We start from the raw sequence: 26,303 nt of genomic DNA, 5'->3' as shown, positions 1-26,303 counted from the left end.
AGAGGAAGCATGCCCGACCCATCTAACCAAGAGCACGCTTGTCCATGATCTGCCCACAGGAAAACTGCTACAACTGGGTCCTCAACCCTCACCTTTCCTCTCCTCTGAGTTTTAACCCCAGATTACCCCCTGGGGCTCCCACAAGTGACTGCAAGTCAAACTTCCCTCGTCTGAACCCTGGCTTCCTTGGGCAGCTGCAGAATGCCCAGGCACACGTGGAGAAGGAAACAGGTGTTTGCCCATCTGCTCACCCCTGTGCTTGCCCAGCTCTATAGACTGTGGCCAGCCTGCCCCAGGGCATCTGGGAGGCACAAGGTAGATCCTTGGACAAAAGTAGACAATGCTGTTTGCCTCAGGCTGGTTGCCTTTTCTTTTACTTATAATGCACACATCTCCCTTTTCTTCTCCTCTTTCCTGAGCCAAATGGCACTGTCCAATCCCAGGCCACGGAAGCCGATGAGATAATGCCCACGCCACCTGCAACCAGAGCCTGGTGTGCCATGTGAGCTCCCTGCGGGCTGGCAGCCGCCTGCTGGTCTGACCTGGAAATTGTCCGATAGCCTAAAGGACTTCCTCGTGCCAGGCCACCTTTCTCATACTTGGGGCTGATAGCCCCAGACCACAACAAAGACAAGTCTTAGGAGCCACTTCTAATCTCAGTTTATATTCTCAGCTCTGCTTGCAGAACTCCTGTTCCTCCAAACCTCACCCTGGGGAAGAGAAAGGGACTCAAGCAAGTTAAGGAGAATTCTTAAATCAGGAGAAAAGTCCCAGGACATACTAAAAGCACAGGACAGTGGAATATTAGCTCAAAAGACCGGGGGGGGTGGGTGAAACAAGTCCAGGAGTGGTAAGTTCTGAAGCCTTCAGGGCCTGGCAGGAAATATGAAAGAAGAAAGCAGGTCTGGGGCACACTAGGGAGTGGTGAGGTTTGAAGCAAACTGAGAGAACAACCCCCACTCAGCTCTAGCCCTTTGTTGTATGCACTTTGGGGATTGCCAAATCTTCCAATTCTTCTAGAGAAGTCTGAATCTAAAGCCTGATGGTGGTGAGTAACCAAAAAATATTTTAACACTTTACCCTACAAATGGAACAGATTAACTCAAGCTCTATGCCTATCTTGTTCAAGCCTCTCTCTGTCAAGGTTAGCAAAGGGGCCCCAAGACAGGAAGAGGCTTGTGTCCAGTCACTCAGGAAGCAGGGCCCACATAGCGTTGTGTCCCATCCCTCAGAGTTCCCTCAGATGACAGATCCAGGTGGCAAATGTCTGGGTGCGTGGCCCAGGGCAGTGTTAATCCAAACACTGATGGTGCAAGACACAGATGGGAGGCACACATGTGATTTTAGATTTTCTTTTCCCCACATTTTTAAAACGTGGTAAGACAAGGAACAGGTGAAAGTAGGTTGGAATAATTTTCTCTGAAACCCAATCTCTCAAATACACTATGATGTCAACATATAATCAATACGAACAAAAAAAATTATTTGTGAGATATTTTATGTTGTTTGTCATCCTAGTCTCTGAAATCTGGTATTTGTGTACTTCCTGCACATCTCCATTGGAAGTAACCCCAGCTCAAGGGCTCTGTAGCCACCTGTGTCTGGTGGCGGCTGTACTGGGCAGCAAGGATGTGGAAAGCAAACCCATTTTTTGCCTGCGGGGAAACAGACCCAATGTCCTAAGGCTGTTATTACACGAGTGACAAAAGCAAAGAGAGAGACCTCACCAGCAAAGCCAGGGGGCCACTGCGGTCACAGCAACACATGGAAATCACTCCCAGTGGCGACTGGGAGCTGACTGGGGCTAGCACAGACTGCCAGGGCACAGCTCCCAGGACCTGCCCCTATGTTCCTGGAATAATGCTGGCCCATCACCCCTGCCTGGCAGCCAGCTCAGCGCACACTAGCCACATGGTTCATGCTTAACTGCTTCCTGAGGCTGATCCTTCCCACATAAGGAGATTGGTGCAAGTTATTTCTGTATCAATAGTTTATCAAAATAGTTCTATCCAGTGGTCATCCATAAATCAGTCTTTTAAGTATCTGTTGTCATTTCCAGTGCTACTGGGGGATTGTCTGTTCTTCACTGATAGGAGAGATCTTTCTAGGAAGCAAATGCTGATCCTTTGATTCACTGGTATGTGTGCACCCAGGGCTTTCTTGCATGAGAACAATACTTCCCATCTTGTTCATTCGCCCTGTTATCCTATCTGTTCGTTCCCTCGATCTTCACAATAGCTGAGAGAAAGGGGACAGATATAGTCACTGACCCCATGCTCACTGAGCACTTGTCATGCATTAGGCATACACTTTAGATCCATTACGTCATTCAGTCCTCAGAGTTTGGCTCTACTCTTATCTCCATTTTACAGATGAGGAAAACTGAGGATCATAAGGGAAAGTGTCTCAGATGGCAGCATGGGAATTGAAACCCACATCGTCCTACTTCATCCTACTTCCCGGCCGTCCCCAGAAAAAGGTGGATGGTGCAGGGTCTCCTCCCTCTGCCACAAGGGAGGGCTTTGTTTGTTGGGATGGAGGGGAGAGTTGGCCTCATATTTACAATCCAAGGTCCATAGCTGTCATGACTTTCTTTGTTCTCCATGTACACCAAATTCAATAGTCAAGCAAGTCCCATGATGTTTACCTTTCCAGGGTTTTGAAAGACTGGATGACATCCTTTGCGTGCCCCCAAAGAAAATACACCTAGGAAATAAAGGGAAAAAAGAAAGATGCTTCGGTGAAAACCATCATTGTATTTGCATGCTGAGAAGCTATGAAACTTGCAGAACAGAATGGGAAGATGTTGAGGACCTCAGTGACCTCCCATCCCAGATTCGTCTCAGGTGTCAGTGCCATTCCTTGGTGGGGACCACGCTCCTCCTGGAGCCCAGGGTAAGAACCAAGTGAGGCTTCCAGGTTTGGGAGGAAAAGCTTCCAGGAGAGGTCGAAGCTATTGGCGGGGATGGGGCTTGGGGAGTGGCAGCCCGAGTCTATCACCTGTGTTAGGCTTCCTCCAAGAACTATCCACCAAACAGTTCCTATGCCAGTGGCCTGACACCATATTTTAAGTGTTTTATATGAAGAGAAGATTGATTCGGGCTGGTCCTTCATTTCCCTGTGTGCCATGCACCACCCAGCACAGGGCAGGGACCCATGGGGGAGGCTAGTGTAAAACCTGTGTACAGATCCCTGGGCTAAGTCAGTGTACCTTTCTCCAGGTCTTTTCCCTTCCATGAAACAGGGATGGTAACATTACTTACCTTGGAGGTTATTATGAGCCATCAAATGAGATTACCCAGGCTAAGTACTTAGAACAGCCCTTGGCGTACTCGCGTTTTCAGTGAACGCTCTCCACCGGCAACTTACTCCCTGTTAGCTGAAATTCTCCTGCCTGCCTGCTTTATTTGCGCTCCTAAAATATTTTGGGCTTTATTTCACACACACAAACACACACTGAGCACCCACCACATACTATACACTTTGGGGCACTTTATTTGTCTCACTTAATCTTCATTGTGCAATTAAGTGCTACCAAAAGAAAATCAGATAGCCCAAAAGAAAAAAATTCATGAACACATCATCTCTCTTCCACACTGTTTTACCTAAGACTTACTGGCCTGCTCTGAAAACCCTTTCAGGGCACAGTTCCTGAAACATCCAGCAACTTAAAAGTCTGACAGCAGTGGCTCCTGGTGGAGACGACTTTCAGCCCAACAATAGGGAAGCAGTTTGGTAAAGGATTTATCAATAATTTCCAAATTAGACAGCCACTTCACTGATACATTCATAAGGACTTCATAGCACCCCAAAAAATGTTTACAATTTTTTAGGTGAAACTTCAGAAGCGAAAATTCTGCCCCTTCTCCTTAAAACTTCCACAAGAACATACACTGGAGTATAAAGAAGGAACAGAACACAAAAACAGCAACAAATGTTTTAGTTAATGGGCTTATAGACACATTGTTGTTCTCTTTTCCAATTTTTTCTGTTAAGTTTTATTTTTAAAATAAATATCTTTTAATTACCATGGACTCCAGCAATCCCATTTCTGGGTATATACGCACAGGAATTGAAAGCAGGGTCTCAAAAAGATATTTGTACACCCTTGTTTATGGTAGCATTAGTCACAATAGCCAACAGGTAAAAGCAACCCAGGGGTCCATCGGTGGAGGAGTAAACAGAATGTGGTCCATCCATACAATGGAATATTGCTCAGCCTTAAACGGGAAGGAAATCCTGACACCTGCTACAATGTGGATAAACCTTGAAGACAATTAGGTCGGTGAAACAAAGCCGGTCACAAAAATACAAACACTGTACGAATCTCCTTTTCTGGGGCACCTAGAATAGTCGAATTTGTATTCCTAGACACAGGAAATAGAATAGTGAGTGCCAGGGGCTGGGAGAGGCGGGAATCAGCAGTTAGTGTTTAAGGGGGATGGAGTTTTAATTTTGCAAGATGAAAGAGTTCTGTTATCCACAGGAGTGTGGATACACTTAACACTACTGAACTGCAGCTAAGACAGCAAATTTTATGATATATATTATATATACACACATATAATATAATATATATATTAGCACAATTTTAAAATAAATACCATGTTGTTTAAAAGAATGTCTTTCATTCCTCAGTCATCTAGTGTAGCAAAGGCATGTAGTAAGTGACAACTAGGTACAGAATGCTTGATTAGTTGGCTGATAAAATGCCTTAAATTAGGAAGATAGAGATCTACCACCCACTGAGTAGCAGAGTGATATTTTGAAAAGTCACATCTGTCCAGGTCATGCCTCTCCGTAAAGCCTTCACTCCGTAAAGCCTTCCCCCTTGCCCTCAAGATAAAGTTCAAACTCCCGAGTGGCTGTCAGCCTTGGTAAAGTGCTTTATACACGGTAGCACCTTTAATCCTCACAACAACACCGAGAAGTAAACCTTTTACAGATGGGACCCGTGATGCCCAGAGAGGTTAAGTAATTTGCCAGAGCTCACATTGCTGGTGTGAGCCAGAGCCAGGTCTTCTAACCAGAGTCCATGCTCATAAGCCCTACACCAAACCATGGCTCTGTCTGTGCCCATTGCCCCAGCCCACCTCCCCCCACAGACCCAGACATCTTCTCCCTGTCATGTGGGAAGACCATGCATCCCCCAATGTCCTCTTTTAACATCTCTAACACACCACACCCCTCTTTCCTTGACAACTCTGGGGCTCTTCCTGGCAAAAACCATCCCTCACGCCAAAGCTGGAGAGAGTCCTCCCTGGTACTCCCTCATCACTGGGTGACTTTGGTCAAAGCATCAAGCCTCCGTGTTGTCACTGTCTGTGTTTATGAACTCCTCCCCATCTGACTGACACTGCCCTTCACCCTTGCACTCTCTTAGTCCTGGGAACAGTATTTGCTGGGTTCAGAGTGAAGGCAGGAAGGCAAGAAGGAGAGATGGGAGGGAGGAAGGGAAACTGGTTCTTTCTGGTCTCACTAAGAGACCACATTGTTGCTAGAATCACTATATGTCTCTGTCACCATGGATTTGACTCCCCTGAAATAAATAACCAACAAATGAATTGTCAGTGATTCCAAGACAATATGCCATAGATTGGGTGACTTAAAACAACAAAAATGTGTTTGCTCACAGTCTGAGAGGCCAGAAGTCCAAGATCAAGGTGTGGGCAAGGTTGGTTTCTCCTGGGACCTGCCCCCCACCCTGACTTGTGGATGGCCGTCTCCCTCCAGCCTCCTCACATGTTCTTCCTTCTCCGTGAGTCTGTGTCCTAATCCCCCCATTCTTATAAAGACACCAACTCTATTGGAATAGGGCCACCCCTATGACCTCATTTAACCTGAATTATCTCCAAAAAGACCCTATCTCCAAATACAATCTTTCAGTGACCCAGAGGAGAGACCGTAATGGCACAGGGTCTCTTTCGGAGGTGACAAGAATATTCTAAGATGGATTGTGGTGACGGTTGCACAACCCCATGAATATACCAAACCACTGATTTGTACAACTTAAAGGGCTAAATCGTATGATGTGTGAGTTACAGCTCCATAAAGCTTAATGAACTATGTTCAAATTCCACCCCTTCCCCAATCCTTTGCTGGTAGACTCAAGCTTGGCAAGATTTCCTGACTCTCCATTACAAGTTCTACCTCATAGGATTCCCACAAAGATGGCCAAGGAAACACAGAGACCCATTTTTCAGGGGAGGCAGCTGAAGGACTGAGCCTCAGGGGAGGAGTCAAACCTACCTTATGCTGTCCCCCCCCAGTGCATCCCTTTCATACACACTCTGGGATGCACGTAATGGGAGCCAAGGCAACATAAATAAACATCGTCAGGTTACCTGCAACAGAGTATGTGCTGCATGTGTGATGGGGAAGACTCCTTCGGTGGCCGATAGACATTCAGAAAATCCAATGAAGTACCCAACTTTAAGGCATCCCAGGATGATGGTAATGGCTGCAAACAGTGTGATACTACCTAAATTGAGCAGGGGGAGAGCATAGAAACACACACCTATAAGTGCTGATATTAATGGAAGTTATTTCCAAACAAACCACATTAAACCCTCACTGATACAACGTCAAATGACTTTGACGAGGCTGCCAAGACCATTCAGGGAGGAAACAGCAGTCAATTGCACAAATGGCGCTGGGAGCGCAGGTATCCAATCGCAGAAGAATGAAGTTTACCTCACCTTCCACTACATACAAAAATTAACTCCAAATAAATCAACACTTTGAATGTAAAACCTAACATTATAAAACTCTTAGAAGAAAACATAGAGGAAAATGTTTACAGTGTTGGACTGGGCAGTGATTTATTGGATAGGACACCAAAAGAACAAGCAGCCAAAATTAAGATGGATACATTGGACTACATCAGAATGAAAAAGGCTTTGGCTATCGGAGGACACTAACAGCCCCCAGAAAGGAAGAAAATATTGCGAACCGTGTATCTGATAAGGGGTTAGTATCCAGAATCCATAAACAGCTATAATTCAACAACAACCAATAAAAATGCCAATTAAAAATGAGCAAAAGACTTGAATAGATTATTTCTCCAAGAAAGACTTATAAATAGCTAATTAATGCATGAAAAGATGTCCAACATAATTCATCATCAAGGAAACGCAAATCGAAACCACAATGAGATAATACCTCATAGCTATTAGGATGGCTGCTAGCAACCCCCCCCCCAAAAAAAAAACAAACAAATAAAAAACAAAAATAGGAGAGAGAAAGAAAGGAAAGAAGAAAAAAATAACAAATATTAGCAAGGATGGGAAGAAATGAAAACCTGTGTACCCTGCTGATGGGAAGGTAAAATGGTGCAGTCACTGGAAACAGAATGTCTGTTTCTCAAAGAATTAAAAGAGTATTTCCACCTGGTCCAGAAATCCCACTTTTGGGTATATCCCCAAGAAGATCAAAACCAGGGACACAAAAGGCTATTTGTACATCCATGTTTGTGGCAGCATTATTTACAACAGCCAAGAGGTGGAAGCCAACCAAGTGTCCATTGACAGATGAAGGGATCAACAAAATGAGGTCCATCCAGACAATGGAAAATGATTCAGCCTCAGGAAGGGACGCCATTCTGACACAGGCTCCAATACAGGGGAAGCTAGTGACATAAGCCAGTCACAAAAAAACAAATACCATATGATTCCCCTTACCTGAGGTTCCTCAGAATAGTTAAATTCACAGAGACAGAAAGGAGAGTGCTGGGAGAGAGGAGAATAGTCAGTTGTGGGTACAGAGTTTAAGTTTTGCAGGATGGAAGACTTCCGGATGTAAACTGTCATAATGTCATTGTACTTAATGCTACTGAACAGTACACTTTCAATTAAGTCAGTAAACTTTGTTATGTATATATGTGTATATATGCACAATTAATTAGATATACACAATTAATTAATATACATAATTAATTAATAACACAGTTTTGTGTCCTGTTCATCATTGTTCCCACCCAATGTGTATCCCGGGGTCTGACAAATGATATACATTCAATAAAGATTGCCCAAATAAACAGAAGGCCTCTAGAAGCTTCTCCCAAAGAATGATTAATCTAAGAATGCCACTGCTATGCTCAAAAATCTCAGTTCTCAGGGCACCTGGGTGGCTTAGTGGGTTAAAGCCTCTGCCTTCAGCTCAGGTCATGATCCTAGGGTTCTGGGATCGAGCCCTGCATTGGGCTCTCTGTTCAGCGGGGAGTCTGCTTCCCCCTCTCTCTCTCTGCCTGTCTCTCTGCCTACTTGTGATCTCTGTCAAATAAATAAATAAAATCTTTAAAAAAAAATCTCAGTTCTCCAATCTGAAAATCCTGCTCTCAAGAAAATAAAGGGGAGGGGCATACGGGTATCCAGGACCTCTCTGTACTATCCTTGCAACTTGCAACTCTTCAGTAAACCTAAAAATTTCTGAAATAGAAAGAATCTTTTTAAAACTGATAGGAAGTGGGAATCCATAACAGTGGCGTGGAAAGGACCCACACTAGGTAGGATGAAAAAAGGAAGCATCCTTTGACAGTACATCCAGCATGGTTTCAGACAAACAATAAAAACAAACAAAAAAGATTCCTATGAGAAAAAAAGACTGGAAAGGAATATACAAAATATGTTAAAAAGAAACGTGTAACAAACAAAAATATTAGCAAGAAAAACACAGTGATCCTGGAGCCTTGATCAATGTCAAATTTCCTAATCCTTCTCCTGGGCCAACATTGACCACCATTCATACGTTCTCTCCCACGAATGGGAGGAAACTGGATTGTGTGTGACGTGCATTGTGGTGAGAGAGAGAGGACAGACTGATAACACTGAGCTATAACATTACAGCTCCAGCCTGAGAAGCCCCCATGAAAAGTAATGCAATCGCCTGGTTCCTTTCCATTGCTCAAAGCCTTATAGAAACAACTCTAAGTCACATTTTTTTTTTTTCATCTTGGAAAGCCCCCAGTGAAATCAAAGACTTAGTAAGAGTGGAGATTCAGTCCCAGGGCTTTGAAATGGTTGACAAATGCACAGTTCGTTTTGGTTACAAAGGAGATAGCAAGATGAGGTAAGGCAGCATGGCTGTAGCTCTGGGGACCTGGGCACAGGTCCAGGCTGTACCACCGATGGCATATGTGAGTTCAGGCAAGTCACTTCCCTGCTCCTAGCCTCAGTTTCCCCATCTAGAAGATGAGACTGGTTCTCAAACTTGAACATGCATCCGAATCACCTGGAGGGCTTATTGAAACACAGATGGTGGGGCTCCACACCCAGAGTTTCTGATTCCATGGGTTTGGGTGGAGCCCCAAAATTTGTATCTCTAACAAGTTCCCAGGTGGGGCTGACACTGTTGATCTGGGACCCCGCCTTGAGAACCACTGGTCTAGAATGTCCCAGTCACTGACATTTCAAGAGGTATGATAAATACATCGTATAACTTCTCGTAGTCTTGAAGTCCTTCCTTCCTTTATCCATCCATTTATGTATACAATAAATATTCTGGGGACTCCTACTATGCATGTGGCATTTTGCCAGGGGCTCAAAGGTAAACAAACAAGATTGCTGGAGAAACAAAAATACACATGTGTAATATTGCATAAAACTGGGGTGTGCACAAAAATGTAGAGGTGCAAGCTGGCACCAGACTTCTTAACAGCAACATGGGAAACCAGAAGCCAGTGGAAGAGCAGCTAGAGTTCACTTCAAGGAAAGGACTGCAGGGGTGCCTGGATGACAGTTAAGTGGCTGCCTTCAGCTCAGGTCATGATCCCAGGGTCCTGGGATCAAGCCCCACATCGGGCTCCCTGCTCAGTGGAGAGCTTGCTTCTCCCTCTCCCTCTGCCTGCTGCTCTGCCTACTTGTACTCTCTCTATCTCTCTGTCAAATAAATAAATAAAATCTTAAAAAAAAAAAAAAAAGGAAACGACTGCATTCCAGCCAACATGTCACCTGCTTGTCAGGGCAGAAGACAGAAAGCAATTTGAAGATAGGCTAGATGTAATTCATTCAGCAACTATTTGTTGAGCACCAACTGTGGTCCAGCCACTGTCCCAGGCACTGGAGACATAAAAAGGGCAATAAAATAAAGTGTCTCTTCTTGGTGAGTTTCACATTCTACTGGGGAAGACCGAGAGTAGAGGAGGGGGGAATGTCATCCACATGACTCATCTGACAAAGGACTTAACCAAACAGCCAGCGAACTGAGGGAAAGTCCTCATCATTGGGAAGATGAAAAGGAGAGGGAACAATGGTGAGAAATAAACTTAGCAAAAGATTGGAGAGGATGGATGTATAATGGAAGGAGGGAGGCACAGAGGGTGTAAAATTGTAGGATGGTTGGGTGGATGGGTCAGAAGGTGAATTGTCCAGTAGATAAATAAATTAATAGGAAAGAAAAACAGGATAAGAGAAATTAAATTCAAATTGATGAAGATAAACCCACTGGAGGGGCACCCGGGTCGCTCTGTTGGTTAAGTGTCTGACTTTAGGGCATGATCTCAGGGTCCTGGAATCGAGCCCCTCATTGGGCTCTGTGCTTAGTGGGATGTCTGGGAGTTACTCTCCCTCCACCCCTCCACTTGTTCTCTCTTTCTCTCTCAAATAAATAAATAAAATATTTTTAAAAGACCACTGGAAATGCATAATTTACATATTCTATTAAAAACTTTGTGATACAGAATAAAGTTGAGGCCGACTGGTGGGAAGCAGGCATAGAAAACATTTCAAAGGTCTCATGATAAAGAGATAAGCAGTAGGTAAAAGGAGGGGCAACAGAGAGAAGCAGGGGCACCTGGGTGGCTCAGTCAATTAAGCATCTGCCTTCGGCTCAGGTCATGATCTCAGTGGTCTGGGATCGAGCCCCATGTCGGGCTCCCTGCTCACCTGGGAGTCTACTTTTCCCTCACCCTCTACCTGTCCCCACTGCTGGTATGCACGCTCTCTCTCTCAAATACATAATAAATAAAAATCTTTAATAAAAAAATTACAAAGAGAGAGAGAAGCAAATGTATTTCACAGATCTCATCTCAGTGGAGCAGAGAGTAAGTGGGGGGATCTTGGAGCCAGCAGCAATGTGCCTTGCTCGGGGAAATGTTTGGTGTTTCTTTTGGGGGGTGGATAAGAATGGAGTTATATGCATCTGACTGTGAGAAGGAAGAAAGGAAAGACAGTCATTAATTTAATAGAAAGACACAATAAAATGTTCAAGTGCTCCAAAAAGCAAATGTGGAGACCAACAATGACTATTAAGGAGGGCACAGATTGCATGGCGCATTGGTTGTTACAAGCAAACATTGAATCATGGAGCACTACATCAAAAACTAATGATATCCAGGAATAAATCTAACCAAAAAGGCAAAGAATCTGTACTCAGAAAACTATAAAATACTCATGAAAGAAATTGAGGAGGACACAAAGAAATGGAAAAACATTCCATGTGCATGGATTGGAAGAATGAATATTGTGAAAATGTCTATGCTACCTAAAGCAATCTAGACATTTAATGCAATCCCTATCAAAATACCATCAATTTTTTCAAAGAAATGGAACAAATAATCCTAAAATTTATATGGAACCTGAAAAGACCCCAAATAGCCACAGGAATGTTGATAAAGAAAGCCAGAGCTGGTGGCATCACAATTCCAGACTTCAAGCTCTATTACAAAGCTGTAATCATCAAGGCATTATGATATTGGCACAAAAACAGACACATTGATCAATGGAACAGAATAGAGACTCCGGAAGTGGACCTTCAACTCTATGGTCAACTGATCTTCGACAAAGCAGGAAAGAATGTCCAATGGAAAAAAGACAATCTCTTCAACAAATGGTGCTGGGAAAATTGGACAGCCACATGTAGAAGAATGAAACTGGACCATTTCCTTAACACCACACACCAAAATAGACTCAAAATGGGTGAAAGACCTTAATGTGAGATAGGAATCCATCAAAATCATTGAGGAGAACACAGGCAGCAACCTCTTCAACATCAGCTGCAGCAACTTCTTTCTAGAACTATCGCCAAAGACAAGGGAAGTAAGGGCAAAAATGAACTATTGGGACTTCATCACGATCAAAAGCTTTTGCGCAGCAAAGGAAACAGTCAACAAAACCAAAAGACAACTGACAGAATGGGAGAAGATATTCACAAATGACGTATCAGATAAAGGTCTAATATCCAAAATCTATAAAGAACATATTAAACTCAACACCCAAAGAACAAAGAATCCAATCAAGAAATGGGCAGAAAACATGAATAGACATTTCTGCAAAGAAGACATCCAGGTGGCCAACAGACACATGAAAAAGTGCTCAATATCACTCATCATCAGGGAAGTACAAATCAAAACCACAGTGAGATACCACCTGACACCAGTCAGAATGGCTAAAATTAACAAGTTTGGACATACAGATGTTGATAGGGATGTGGAAGAAAGGGGAACCCTCCTATACTGTTGGTGGGAATGCAAGCTGGTGCAGCTACTCTGGAAAACAGTATGGATGTTCTTTAAAAAGTTGAAAATAGAACTACCCTACAACCCAGCAATCGCAGTACTGGGTATTTATCCTAAAGATAAAAATAGTGATCCAAAGGGGCATGTGCACCTGAATATTTATAGCAGCAATGTCCATAATAGCCAAACTATAGAAAGAACCTAGACATCCGTCAACAGATCACTGGATAAAGAAGATGTGGTATATATATGTATATATATATATATATATATATATATATATATATATATATATACACAATGGAATACTATGCAGCCATCAAAAACCTGAAATCTTGCCATTTGCCAAGACATGAATGGAACTAGAGCGTATTATGCTAAGTGAAATAAGTCAATCAGGGAAAGACAATTATCATATGATCTCTGATATGAGGAATTTGAGAGGCGAGGCAGGGGTCGTGGGGGTTAGTGAGGGAAAAAAATGAAACAAGATGGAGGGAGGGAGGGAGACAAACCATAAGAGACTCTTAATCTCACGAATTCCTAACAAAAATTAATTAAATATTTAATTAATGATCTAAATCTCCCATTAATTAGACAACAAAAATGGGAATTTTGAACATAAAAACAAAACCTAACTGTATCTCTTTTATGAATCACTTTTCACTTAGTGGCAATGAGAGTTTCTAGGGGGTAGGGGGGATAGGGATAAGGTGGTTGGGTTATAGACATTGGGGAGGGTATGTGCTATGGTGAGTGCTGTGAAATGTGTAAGCCTGATGATTCACAGACCTGTACCCCTGGGGCAAATAATACATTATATGTTAATAAGAAAATAATTATGTACTGTAAGGTGACTAACAGAACACAATAAAATTAAATTAAATTAAATTCCGCTACAGTGGAAAAAAAGGAAAATGAAGGAAACAATATGTAAAAGAAATAATTATAATTATCATAAAGAGAAATGGGAAAAAAAGTGAGAATGATCTAAATCTCCCATTAATTAGACAACAAAGATGGGAATATTGAACATAAAAACAAAACCTAACTGTATCTCTTTTATGAATCACTTTTCACTTAGTGGCAATGGAAGAAAATCAAAGTGGGCACAGAGAGATGTTGCAACTGAAGGGAAAGTAGAAACAGGTCTGATGTCAGACCGTTTGGAATTTAAGTTAAAAGGAATAAATAGGATAAAGAATCCCTTCACCGGTATCATCACACATGAAAAAGAAAACATAATGTATGAGGAAGATATAATAGTCCTTTGTCTGCCAAATAAAGCAGTTTTTGCCTTGTATATTTACCTGCTACTTTAATTTTTAATTTAATTTTGATTTAATTTAATTAACTAAATTTAATTAGATTTATTTAATCACAATAAAATTATAATTAAATTAATTATTAATTAAATTTATATAAATATAAATTAATTTTTAATTAAATATAATTTAATTATATAAATTAAAATAAGTTTAATTAATTTATAAATATATAACATACATAATATATAATGCTATTATATATAAAATAATTATATATAATTAATTAATTTAACTTAATTTCACTAATTTAAAAATTAAATTTAAATCTTTTAAGATTTATTTATTTATTTGAGAGAGAGTGCACGTGCATGTGAGTGTGATTGGGGGGGAGGGGGGAGGGGGAGAGGGAAGGAAAGAATGTCAAGTAGACTCCCTGACTGATCGCAAAGCCTGATGTGGGGCTCGATTCCACAACTCTGAGATCATGACCCGAGCAGAAATCAGGAGTCCAATGCTCAGCTGACTGAGCCATCCAGGCGCTCTCCAACAACCTGCTACTTTAAAGAGATAAAATGAAAGATCTGGTAGGATGGAACATAAGGCACAGAAGAATTAAATCACATTATAACCGATAAACTTGGTTTTATAATATCCCTTTGCACACCTCAAAAAGAGAATATATGATTTTGGATATCAGTGGAGTATCAACAACAATCAAGTAAGTTGCTTGCCACCCTCGTAGGGCTGGAGGAGGTTAAATGAGTCACTTTATGAAAAGCACCAGAAGAGTGCCTCACATGTAGGAAATCCTATAAACAGATGCTATCATCATTGTCATCACATGCAACCACAAAGAAAAGTTTAACGAATTAGAACCAAGTAGAAGGTTTCCCAACCACATCACTTGAGACTAATCCTATTAGGTCTAGTGTTGGCAGAGGGAGACCCCTCCTCTTTTAAGCACCCAAATCCCCGCTAGGAGTCTGAAATCTTGAACTGCAGGCTCTTAGGGGAAGAAGGTCCCACAGAGTCAATCTATAATCCCCCACCTCACACAAGAATGCTTCCCAGTGCATCATGATTAGCAACCAATGGGTCTCCATCTGGACATGCCCAGGGCTGGGAGGCTCACTATCTCTCAAAGCACACCCTTCCATCACCAGCTGGAGCTTATATTAGAATGTTCTTCCTTACACTGAACTGCAGTCAGCCTCCTAGAACTGTCATTCTCTTCTGGAGAGTCTGTCATTATTCACTCATCCATCCGTCCGTCCGTCCATCCATCCATCCATCCATCCATCCATCCATCCATCCTTCCGCCCATCCATCCAGCCAGCCAGCCAGCCTTCCATCCATCCATTTCCTTGATGGTTCAGTAAATACCAGATGCCACTTGTTATGTGTCAGGCACTGTGCCAGGGACTCAGGATATATTGGGGGGGGCACATTCAGACAAGGGCTCTGCCTGTGAGAGCCCACAGTCTGGTTACTGACAAAGTGAACAACAAAATATCCTGCTTGATTGGGGTTAAGAAAAAAACGTAGGATGCACGGAGACCATACAGCCTGGGAGCCACACCTGGTCTGAAGGGATCAGGAAAGGCTTCCCTAAAGAAGTGACTCTGTTTTCTGGAAACCAGAGGATAGCCTTGAGCTAACTGGAGTGAAGCTGCATCATTTTCTACCCTGCTACATCTTCTGTCCTCTAGTGTCCTCAGTACCCTTGCATTCCTCCTAGGGCCTTCCCTTCTGCAGGTGACTGTGCGATGCTCCAAGGGGGGAAAGGTACTCCCCACATGCAGTGTGACTTCCTTTCCATGAATGTCAAACCAGCATCAGCTTTTTGGGCAGGACCATCATCTTACTGATGCTGGAATTCTGGCGTTGTGTTTTATATTTTCTATCAGACAAAAAAAAATCTCATCCAAAAAAAAAAAGTATTTAAGAAAAAGGATGCCTTTAGGCAAGAGTCCCTCATGGTGATCCCAGGCTGCGTCTTGGGAGTGTGTAGTTCCTGTATTTTGTGTATTCTTTTTGCATTTTTTAATGATTTTTAAGGGTTTTTTTTCCAGACTCCAGCAAAAACAGAAGACCTTCCTCTGGGGATCCCTGCCTGAATCCTCAAGCCTGCACCCTCTGGCTACTCTTCTGCCCTCCACCCGTCTCCTACACTTGCCTATCATCATGCTGAATCATTTCTTTCATAATAAGGCATATCTATTACTATGTGCCAGAGGCTTCTAAGCATTTTATTGTGTACTAACTCACTGAGTCTCATCACAACCCCATGTGAGTGGTAGTATCATCATCCCCATTTTATAGACAAGAAAACAGAGGCAGAAGCAGAGCTCCATGCCGCGGGTGGAGGCAAGCCCTCAGCCAGGATACTCTGCTGCACCTCGCCGTCCCCGTGGTGCTTGCCCTCTCCCGCATCCGTCCATGCAGGGCCATGCCTGACCATGCTAACATCCCCAGAGCCCAGAGAGTCCTGGGAGCTCAGGCCAGGCTGTCAAACAAAACCCAATCAACAGTCCTGCCAATCACCACAAGAGTTTCCGCCCTGCGTGCCTGTCTCCCTTCTCTGTTGCTCTCTGCTAGTTCCCAAGAGCCTCCTGCTCGACGAGGAAGACAGAAAGCAAGAAGGAAGGAGACTTTTGCCTTCGCTGACAACTGTTGATACCATGCCATCTGCCCCTAAGTGAGGAGCTCAGCCGCTTCTCTTTCTTTCTCTGTTCAAACATTTCCAGTGATTGGGGAGCTCAGCACTCCTCCTGAAACCCCGCTTCCCGGTCTGGTAAATGGGGGTGATGACACCACCTCAAGAGTCACTGTGACCTTGAAAACGTGTGATATTGAAACCTTCTGAGTGAAAGAAGCTGGTCACGCCCGTGATGGATCACACGATTCCATCCAGAGGAAAGGTCCTGATGCGCAGATCCAGAGACAGAAGTGGACGAGTGATTGCCAAGTGATTGCCAAGGCTGGGGTGGTGGGGGGCGGGGAGTTAGAGATATAGAGGATGACAGCTAAAGCGGACAGAGTTTCTTTTCGATATGGTAAAAGTGTTCTCCAACTGACTGGGGCGTGATTGCACGTATCCGTGAATATACTAAAAAACTTTGACTCCCGCACTTCACTTGGGAGAATTGTAGAGCTTCTGGACTTTATCTCAACAAAGTCTGGGACATGCTGATGTGGGGCTTGCTATCCCTGTGGTGGAAACAGAAGCCACGAGAAACAAGGAGTGTAGTGCAGACACTATGTCTGCAGAAGAATGAGGCTGTGAAATTAAGGTAAACATGCATTCCGAGAAGGGAGAGCAAAGTGAAGCCCAGAGCAATGTTTATGAGCTTGCACCTGCCGCAAAGTCAGCAGGGTGGGCTGGGATCCCCCCGGGACCCACCCAACAGCTCAGCTCAGCTCCATGATAGCTCGTCCAGGGTTCTGCAATCCTGGCATTATCCCTGGTGGTTTCTCAGGAGTTCCAACCACACTTCCACACTGTGGGTCCCCTGAGTGTCCAAACTGTTGCATCCTTGTGTCCTGTAGCCTTTGTCCTTCCCATCGTCCCCCTCTGCTGCTCTCTGCCCTCTTCACACACACTCACACACACACACAAACACGTGGACCCATCTCTTTAATTGACCTTCACTTACTCACAGGTGGGGACAGCTTCTCTCCCAAATCCGTCATCACATTCCCGATCTTGATGTCTACAGCCTGTATAACCACCACCACCAGGTTGGTCTTACATAAGCAGCTCACCTCTGCCACTTTGCTTCCAGTCCCTTAAGGGACAATGAGCATGGTGCTGTGAGCCGCCCATTTCCACCAGTAGGATGCTAGACAGAGATGCGATGTATCATATACATGGGTGTGTCTCAGTCTAAGAAAAAAATTATACAAAAATCTGATCTTATAAAAGGAGTGAATCTGGGGGTATTATTCACAAGCATTTAAAAAAAAAAAAAAGGATCGCTATGACAATAATTGAGACAACACTTCGAACGTACCCGCATTCCAGTCACTCAATAAACACTCAGTAAACACTCAAAAAACACTCAATAAAAAATAAATAAATAAAACAAGCTACTATACTTATTGGCATTGTTCCCATAAGTTTGCATTAATAACACTTCCCTGGGCTTGAGATAGGGCAGTAACAACAACAACAAAATCCTACCACTGGTAGGTAAGCCACTGTAGTCTTTTAAGGGGCTAGAAACAGACAAGAAATAGGACGTTGGTAATTCACCAGATGAACAAACTTTTCAATGGGCATGCATGTCACCGCGCCCACTGGGCTGACTTGAGACATGGAGGCTGCTATTCCTTTCAGAAAAAAATGAATCTCTTTACTTGGCAATCAGAGGAGTTAGATTAATAATCCATCATTTCTTCTAAAATTTTTAATAGGTCAATAATTTGTGTCCCAAAAGAAATTTTCACTTTCTCACACCCAGTAGGTAGAACAGAATGTCTTCTGCTCAAAGAAATGCCTCACAGCCCATACCAAGACCACAAAACTTTCTCTGGAAAATGTTAGTGCCCTGAATCCCACAGGCTGGCCCTTTCTCAGCACCCCAGACTTCGAAGGCTATCACAGAAGCCAAGGCAGAGCTAAGTCAAACCTGTCTTTCCAGCTATGCTTCTAGGGAAAACCTCAGCCCTGGCTAAGGCATTTCTTCTTGGCACCCCAACGGTCTTTCCTCTTGGGACAATTAGCCTCTGGATTCTTTGATGAGCTGAAGCTCATTTGCAAGGATCAGAGTGCTTTGCAAACTGTGTTCACTTGACACGGCTCTCCCAGATCTTCCCTGAAAGGCAACTGGGGTTCTCATTTTACTGACAAGGAAGCAGAGATTCAGAAGGTGAAAGTCCTCAACCTGGAACATGGAACCAAACCTTCCAGGGTCAGCACAATTTCCATTATCTACATACCTCATTTGAATGGTTATGTTATCACGATTGTTTAAAAAGCCACCATTTATTGAACACCTACTATGTGCTCTCTCTATATTGCCACATTTATTCTATCACTACTTGGCATCCAATAGACATCTCAAATGTAACAAGCCCAGGAGAGGAAACTTGATTCTGCATACCCATGCCTGGTCCTCCCTCTGTCTTCCTAATTTTGTGAACTGGCACGACTATTCACCCACTGACTCAGATCCCAATGCTTGGAGTCTTTCTGGAAAGAGGGAGAGAGAGGAGGCAGAGATAGAGGAAGAGCAGGGGAAGGAGGGGTGGAGAAGGGAAGAGGGCAAGGATAGAAAGAGAAGGGAATGGAGAGGAGTGAGGAAGAAAGGAATAAAGGGAGGAGGAGGGAAGAAGGGAAGAAGGATGGAGGAGAAAAGAAGTGAGGGAGGGACAAAGAACAGATCCTTCCACTATAGGAAAGCATAGGTCAAAATCCATGTGTAATATTTTTTAGCCTGTGTAAATCAATATGCTCAAAATATTTCATGCCCATTTGTTTGTTTGTGTGGGTGTTTGATATGGTGCTGGATTCCCTGCCATTCATGACCCTCCCTGAAACAACCATTTTCAGAGCAGGAATTTGGGCAGCCTGGAATTGTGTCCAGTTTTTCCAAAGGCAAGATGAACTAGACACAGTCCCTGAGCCTAAGAAGCCTAAAATCTTATCCAGATATCGGGCTCCTGATACAAGGTGGAAATTGACAAGGAGTGAAACACTCTGCACAGAGAGAGACACGGAATCCAGTGGGAGCGAGGAGTAGTTCATGGCAGGTAGGGTGGGGAAGATGGCCCTGTGCCCGACCTTTGAAGAGATGTGAGTGGGGTGGGGAAGGGATATGTGCTGGGCACCCAGCCTGCACCCAGCCACCAGTCACTCTCCCTCAGCTGAAACTCCGAGGGTGGGCAGATTAAGTCACATGCCCAAGGTCAAGCAAGGATAAGGAAAGTCACACTCCAAGGGAAATTTAAATTCAGAACTCAAGAGAATTCAGGTAGAGATGTGTGATGTATTCAGTCTACACAGAAGGAGATGTACTGGCTCTCTTTCAGACAGCAGCTTTCTCCAGGGCACACTCCCGACTCCCTCCTCCCCTTGACTCCACCAGGTCTATCTCCCTTTCAAGAGCAGAAGCTCCTGGTGGGAGGGGAACCTTCCATCTTGACGTTTCAATCTGTTGCCAGTAGGAATGAGCAAGAGCAAGGGCACCCTCCACTGCCCCAGTGTTGATCCACTTACCCATGACTCCATTCCTCCCAAATGCACGCTTTTGCATGCTTTTAGCATCTACTCTACACCAGACCCCAAGGTGGCTCTAGCTATAAGAAAGAAGCATCCCAGAGCTACCCCAGTGGTGGGGGAAGGGCAAAAATCATCAACAAGAATGCTGTCTACGCAGGGCACAATGAGGGGTGGAGTGTGGTCAGCACCTCAGAGAGCAGGGGGAATCAGAAAAGCATCACTGGGGTGGGGTTGCGTGGGGGAACCATCTGAGCCCCCAGCCCTGTCTTGGAAGGCAGGGCAAAGGGAAGGCACTGGAGGAGGAGGGAACAGAATATGCAAAGTTATGGAGATAGGAAGGAAACCTGGTGATGGAAACTAAGAGCCTTTCAGACTGGAGCCCAGAATGAGGGCAAAGGAGGGGATAAAATGAGAGGCCCTCTGGGGACTGATCTTAGAACGCCAGGAAGGCATAGGATAGGGAGCCTGGCCTCCCTCCTGGGGTCTGTGGACCCGAGTCGGGCATTTCAGCCAAGAAGAGATGTGAACAGGTTTGTGTAGCTGTAGGTCTTAAGACAGAATGTGTGACAAGAGCCTGAGGGCAGAGAGAGGAGACTCCTGGACAAACCAGGCTTACCAAAGGAAAAACAAAAGAGAGAGAGAGAGAGAGAGAGAGAGAAGGAAAGGAGGAGGGGAGAGCCAGAAACGCTGTCAGGGGAGAGGAAGTCACTTTGGCGGTCGCGGAGACTCACCACGGAGCCAGCGGGCGCCGGCGTGCGTGTCCTTGGGGCTGATGAGGCGGCGGTGCGCGGAGCTGCGACCCACGTACCACAGCATCCAGACCAGCTGCAGCAGCATGAGCGCCGTGAGGAAGCAGAGCAGGTCGCTCTTGCCCACCCCCGAGGCGTGCACGGCCCAGGCCAGTAGGAGCAGCAGCCCCGCCACGAACACTATCAGCCCGTACTGGCTGCTCAGCGCTTCGGCCAGCTTCTGCGGGACGCTGGAGCGGACGGCGCCCCGCGGAGGGGCCAGGGACGCCGGCGACCCCGCGGACCCCGGGGACCCCGGGGACCCCGGGGCCGGGAGGCGGGGCGATGGGCAGGCCGAGGGCCCCCCCGACGACACCCTGCCCAGGGCTCCCCGAGCCGCCGCCGGGGGAGAGGCGAGCACCCGCTGGCCCTCGGGCATCCTGGTGAGACTAGCACGGAGTCTGATTCCCGGAGTGGCTGCAGCCCGGAGCCCACCTGCTGCCCCGACCCCTGCCCTTGCCCTGACGCTCTCTGCGAAGCAGCACCCCTCTCCCGATCCCCTCCGACGCCTGCCCTTCCAGTTGCTGCCCCTCTGCCTTCGGCCAAGGTGCACGCGTGTCCGCTTACCACCGTCCCCCACCCGCTGACCAGCGCTCACCTCAGCTTCTTCCTTGCGCTCCTGAGTGCGCACTGCCCACTGTCCCTGACTTTGTCAAGCCCAGGGCAGCCCTCCGGCCCACTCCGCGACCCACTCGGACCGCTCCCCCACCCCACCCCCACGCCTGGGACCCGGGCCAGCCCCCTTCCGCGATGTCCGCGAGTCCTCCTGCTCCGCTGCCAGCTGCGTAGACACCCGCCCACCCAGTCCTGCCCCAGCTTCGAGAAAGCTGGTTAGCGACAGGTGCCTCTTGCCGCCTCCCGGGGTGGCAGTGAAAGATGAAGGGTCACCCTGAGCCTGCCGCTGCCAGTAGGCCCGCGGGGGGGGGGGGGGGGGGGCGGGGGGGCGAAGGGGGCGTGGCTGCGGTCCAGCTGGGCGCCTGGCGGTCCGCAGGTGGGAGCCCTGGTCAGGCTGTCCCCGAGCCGCTGAGTCGCTGACCGTAGAGGTCTAGGTGAGCCTAAAAGTGTCCCTGTGCCTGAGTCTTGTCTGTCTGTCCGGCCTCCACCCTGCGTCTTTCTGCAGTATGTTTTCTCTGTGTCTGGCTGGCTGTCTTTGGGGTGTGTCTGCTAGGGGCGGGGAGGAAAGGTGTCACAGCGCTGGTCCCTAGATCTATGAATAGGGGGACAGGGTGTCTTTTTGTTTGTGTCTATGTTTGTCCGTCTGGTGTACCTGTGTGTCTTCCAGGAGATGCCCAGATGGGGACAAGACAGAGGTTACTTCCCAAGAAAAGAGATCACCTCTGTCCCTCTTCCGAGGGAGCAGGAAACTGCTTTTGCATGGAGCAGCACTGGGAGTGGGAGCTGACGTTGCCCCTGGAACTGTGGCATCTCCCTCAGCAGCCACCCCCTCCCTTAAGCCGGTGGGAGATCCAAAGCTGAAGCTAACCCATCAGCCAGGGTGTCCCGCTTAGATGTTGCCGAAGAGGAGATTCCCACCGCCCCCCCCCGCCAGCTTTCTGCAAAAGGGCAGATGTGGCTGACTGCTGAGAGCAAATTCATTCATTCATTTACACTTATTTATCCAATGCTAATGTTTTGGCAGGCTCTGTTCTAGGTGCTGGGACGGTCCTCAAGGACCCAACATTCTAGCAGAGATGTGCTGAATATTTAAGTATTTATCACGAATACCCTGGGAGGCTGGGGAGCATCGAATGTGAGATTCAGCTCTGCCTTCTAGGAAACATGGCCCCACAGGGGTGACAGCAAGCAGCCCCTGGGAGCAGGGGTGTCTGGAGGGGAGGATGGATGAGCCTGGATTCTGCCAGGAAAGGTGAGAAGTTTCCAGAGGTGGCAGCACAAGCCCAGTCTTTCTACCTATAGGAGTAGCAACTCAGCAACTCACCAGGCCACATAGGCCAGGGCAGGGAGGTGATCCAGAAAGAGGGTGGAGCTTGTGCACAGAAATGGGTGTAAACAGCCCAGAAGCTTAAGACTTGCCTTGCAGCTGGGTTTCCCCAGACCAAAGCCAGGCAGATTCTCGGTAACTAAAGCAAGAAGTTAATGAACGTGCAAATGAATGGCTGGTACGTGAAGAAGCCAGGTGTGGGTCTCACCCAACCAGTAGGTTATGGGCCTCAGCCCTGCACCTGCCCCACTGGGCTCTATTCCCTTGCCTTGTTTCATTTTCCTCCTTAGCTCACAACATTACCTAGAATGTGTGTACATTTGTGACCTCTCTCCCTGTAACGAAAGCTCCATGAGAAGGACATTGCCCATCTTGTGCACAGCTTTATCTCCAGCATGTACAACTGTGGGGACCAGCACATCATAGGTGCTCAATAAATATGTGTTGAATGTGTCCCCCAAAAGATGTTGAAGTCCTAGCCCCCAATACCTGTGAATGTGACCTTATTTGGAAATGATTGAGTTGAAGCCATTAGGGTGAGCCCTAATCCAATATGAGGGTGGCCTTACAAAAAGGGGATATTGAAGACAGACACCTATAGAGATGATGTGAAGATACAGAAAGAATGCCATCTACAAGCCAAAGAACACCAGAGACCGCCAGAAACTAGGAGAGAGGTCTGGAATGGACATCCCAAGCTCGAGCTTCTAGTCTGGGGAATTTTGAGATAACATCTATGTTGTTTAAACCATCCGGTTGGTGGTCTTTTTTTTATGGCAGCCCCAGGAAACTAAAACACCAGACTTATTCCTTCTGAGGCCCCCTGTGGGCTTGTCCAGCATTCCATCTCTCTACTCCCCACGCTGTAGACTATCATAACTGTCTTTCCAACGCTGAGCTTCCCAAAGGCAAGAACTAGAACTGATCCACTCTGCTCTCTAGCACCCAGCCTGCGTTTTTATCATGCATTGGAAAATGTGTGTTGAGTACCTCCCAAGTGCTGGATACAAGGCTGGGGACAGCCTGGGGACAACAAAGTGAAGCCCATAGCTTGTGCCAAATGCCACGGGACCCTGGGAGGGAAAGAAAGAGAGGGAGAAGTGAGGGAGGGAGGGCTTAGTCCCTGGCAGATGGCAGGAACTCATGAACGCCCCAGGCTCCCATAAAATCCACCTTTGCTTTCCTTTCAATTTTATAAGGCACATCAATTCATTCTTCTTTTTTATACATCAGTTCAAGTCAGCATGAATTTGTAGGGAAAGCAGTCTCAAGCAGTGGGTAGGTGGGTGAGTTCTAATGCCGGAATGCAAGGTTTGATCCCCGGAAATGATCCATCATTTCCTGCTTATGACCTTGGGCTGGTCATTACTAACCCTCACTGTGCCTCAATTTCCTCATCTGTAAAATGAAGCTCTTCACAGTAAACATTGTCCAGGTTCTAGGAGGACAAAATAGACTGATGCATATAAAGTATTTTGGAACGTGCCTGCCAAACAGTATACCTCAGAGACTTTGGTATTTACTGAGCACCTACTATGTGCAGGACTCTGAGCCGAGGCTGTGTGGGACAGGTGGCCAGCTGGCCGTCATACCCATGCTCCCCTTCCACAGTGTGGGACTGTCACTGGGAAGTGGCTGTCAAGCCAGGGCCTCTAATTCCCAGGGCCCCTTGTACCTAGGTGGACCCAGGGGACTAAGTTCTGGTCGGTGGGGAGCAGGCAGAAGTGAGGACACCCCCACCCCAGAGCCCCCTTGGGAACCCGGGGTTCAAAATGGCAGTGTCCATCAGGCTGGGCCCCCGAGGGAGGGGCAAAGTGGATTCTTGCTGCTGAATTGGGGCCTCTGTGAGAAGTCAACTTCTGTTGTGCCAAGCCACTATGATTACTCCGTTCACTGTTAGAGCAGCTAGCCCTACATTTACTCCTATAGAACACAGAGAAAGATAACATGCACTCCCCATCTGATGAGCAACTGGGGCTCCCTTTTCTGGGCTAACTCAACCCCCTTTATTAAGCAATGAAATGGGGCACTTGTGTGACTCAGTCAGTTAAGAGTCTGCCTTCAAGTCAGGTCATGATCCCGGGGTCCTGGGATCGAGTCCCATATTGGGTTCCCTGCTTGCTGGGGAGTCTGCTTCTCCCTCTCCCTCTGCCTATAGCTCTGCCTACCTGTGTGCTTGCTCTCTCTCTCGCTCTGTCACTTAACTAAAATAAAAATCTTTAAAATTTTTTAAAAAAAGAAGAAACAAAATGTAAGTTTCTGGACCCAGAAGAGAGACACTGAAGTCTGTGCCCTTAACTCTGTACTCAAGACAATACTCAATGTTCAGAGACTTACCCATCTTCCTGCCTTCCACTTCAAAGGTCTGAGCCCTACAGGACCCTCCATCGTTCACCGCTGCCCCCAGCTCGGTGGTGAGAAACCATGAGCCCCAATGGCATGCAGGCTCCTGGCTTTGGCCTCCTAACTACATGTTGCCCCCACCCACGTTCCACTGATCGCACGCTCCTCTCCGTAAAGGACCAGGCAGCTGCTTTCCGGGGGCAGTTCAGTGCCACACGGACAGCGGTGAGACACGCTGCCCCCGAGACAGGGACTCCCCGGTTTCAGCTAGGATGCTGGGCTTCCAGAGGGACAGAGCCAGCTGGCAGAGTGCTAAACTGCCACAGACAACACAAGCCACAGGACCCAGCACCCAGTAGAAGGCATCACCCCCAGTCACCTTGTATGGTAGCTACAGAATCCCAGTTTCTAAGAATAAAAGAGGGGAGCGATGTTAACCAATTTTCTAGGGTGACTATTACAAGGTGCTTAAAACAACAAATTCATTATCTCACAGTTCTGGGGCCCCAAGGTTGGTAACCAGGTGTCAGCAGAGACCCGATCCCCCTAAGGGGCCGAGGGCTCCTTCCTTGTCTCTTCTAGCTTCCGGTGCCTGTTCCTAATCCTTAGTGCCCCTTAGCCTCCAGCTGCATAACCCTGCCCCTGTCATTGTCACATGGCCATCTTCCCTCTGCATCTGTCTCTCTCCTCTTTGTGTAAGGATGCCAGTCATACTGAATTAAGGGTACACCCTACTTTAGCATGACCTCAGCTTAACTTACTTTGTTGTCACATCTGCAAAGAGGGTCACATTCATAGGTACCAAGGGTTAGGACCGCAGCATAACTTTGGGGGGTGGGAGGCACAATTCAAGCCATGCATTATTCAATCTGTATCACTGGAAAATCTCTAGGTAAGGGAAACAGAGTTCTATGTTGACTCATTACAAGAGAGAGTCAAACCCTCTCACTCAGTGTCCCAAACCTGAACCCGTTCACAGACCTAGGGTCCTCAAATGAAAAGGGGTTGGGTCCCCTTGAGAAAAGCCCTTGGCACATCACCACGGGTACCCTGTGACTCTTCCTCTGAGCCTTCCCCAAAAGGACATGCAGCTTGATGGCGCGGTGGCCATTCACCCGGAAGAGGTCACCACTGGATCTATTTTCTTGACTTTTCCTCTTGAAATAATGTTAGATTTACAGAAGAGTTGCAAAGTTTCGGTGTCCCCTTCGCTCAGCTCCCCGCACCTCCTGCTAATATCATACACCCTAGGACCTTTGTCTAAACTGAGAAATTAATGTTGATACCA

At 46.3% G+C, this 26,303-nt stretch overlaps 1 protein-coding gene across 1 annotated transcript in view; it reads right to left on the bottom strand.

Moving 5' to 3' along the window:
• The window catches only part of OTOP1 (otopetrin 1), a 33,588-nt gene extending 12,479 nt beyond the window's left edge, over positions 1–21,109 (bottom strand). Inside the window, exons 1-3 of the mRNA XM_047719852.1 lie at positions 20,674–21,109; positions 6,345–6,481; positions 2,648–2,706 (exon numbers count right to left, since the gene is read on the bottom strand). Coding sequence (XP_047575808.1) covers positions 2,648–2,706; positions 6,345–6,481; positions 20,674–21,109 — 632 coding nt within the window. The remainder of the gene's footprint in view (positions 1–2,647; positions 2,707–6,344; positions 6,482–20,673) is intronic.
• Between the last annotated feature and the right edge of the window lie 5,194 nt (positions 21,110–26,303).

This window comes from Lutra lutra, chromosome 2 (assembly GCF_902655055.1).
Source record: "Lutra lutra chromosome 2, mLutLut1.2, whole genome shotgun sequence".
Classification (NCBI taxonomy): Eukaryota; Metazoa; Chordata; class Mammalia; order Carnivora; family Mustelidae; genus Lutra; species Lutra lutra.
The sequence above is the reverse complement of the archived record's forward strand: the minus strand, read 5'-3'. Positions and strand labels throughout refer to the sequence as shown.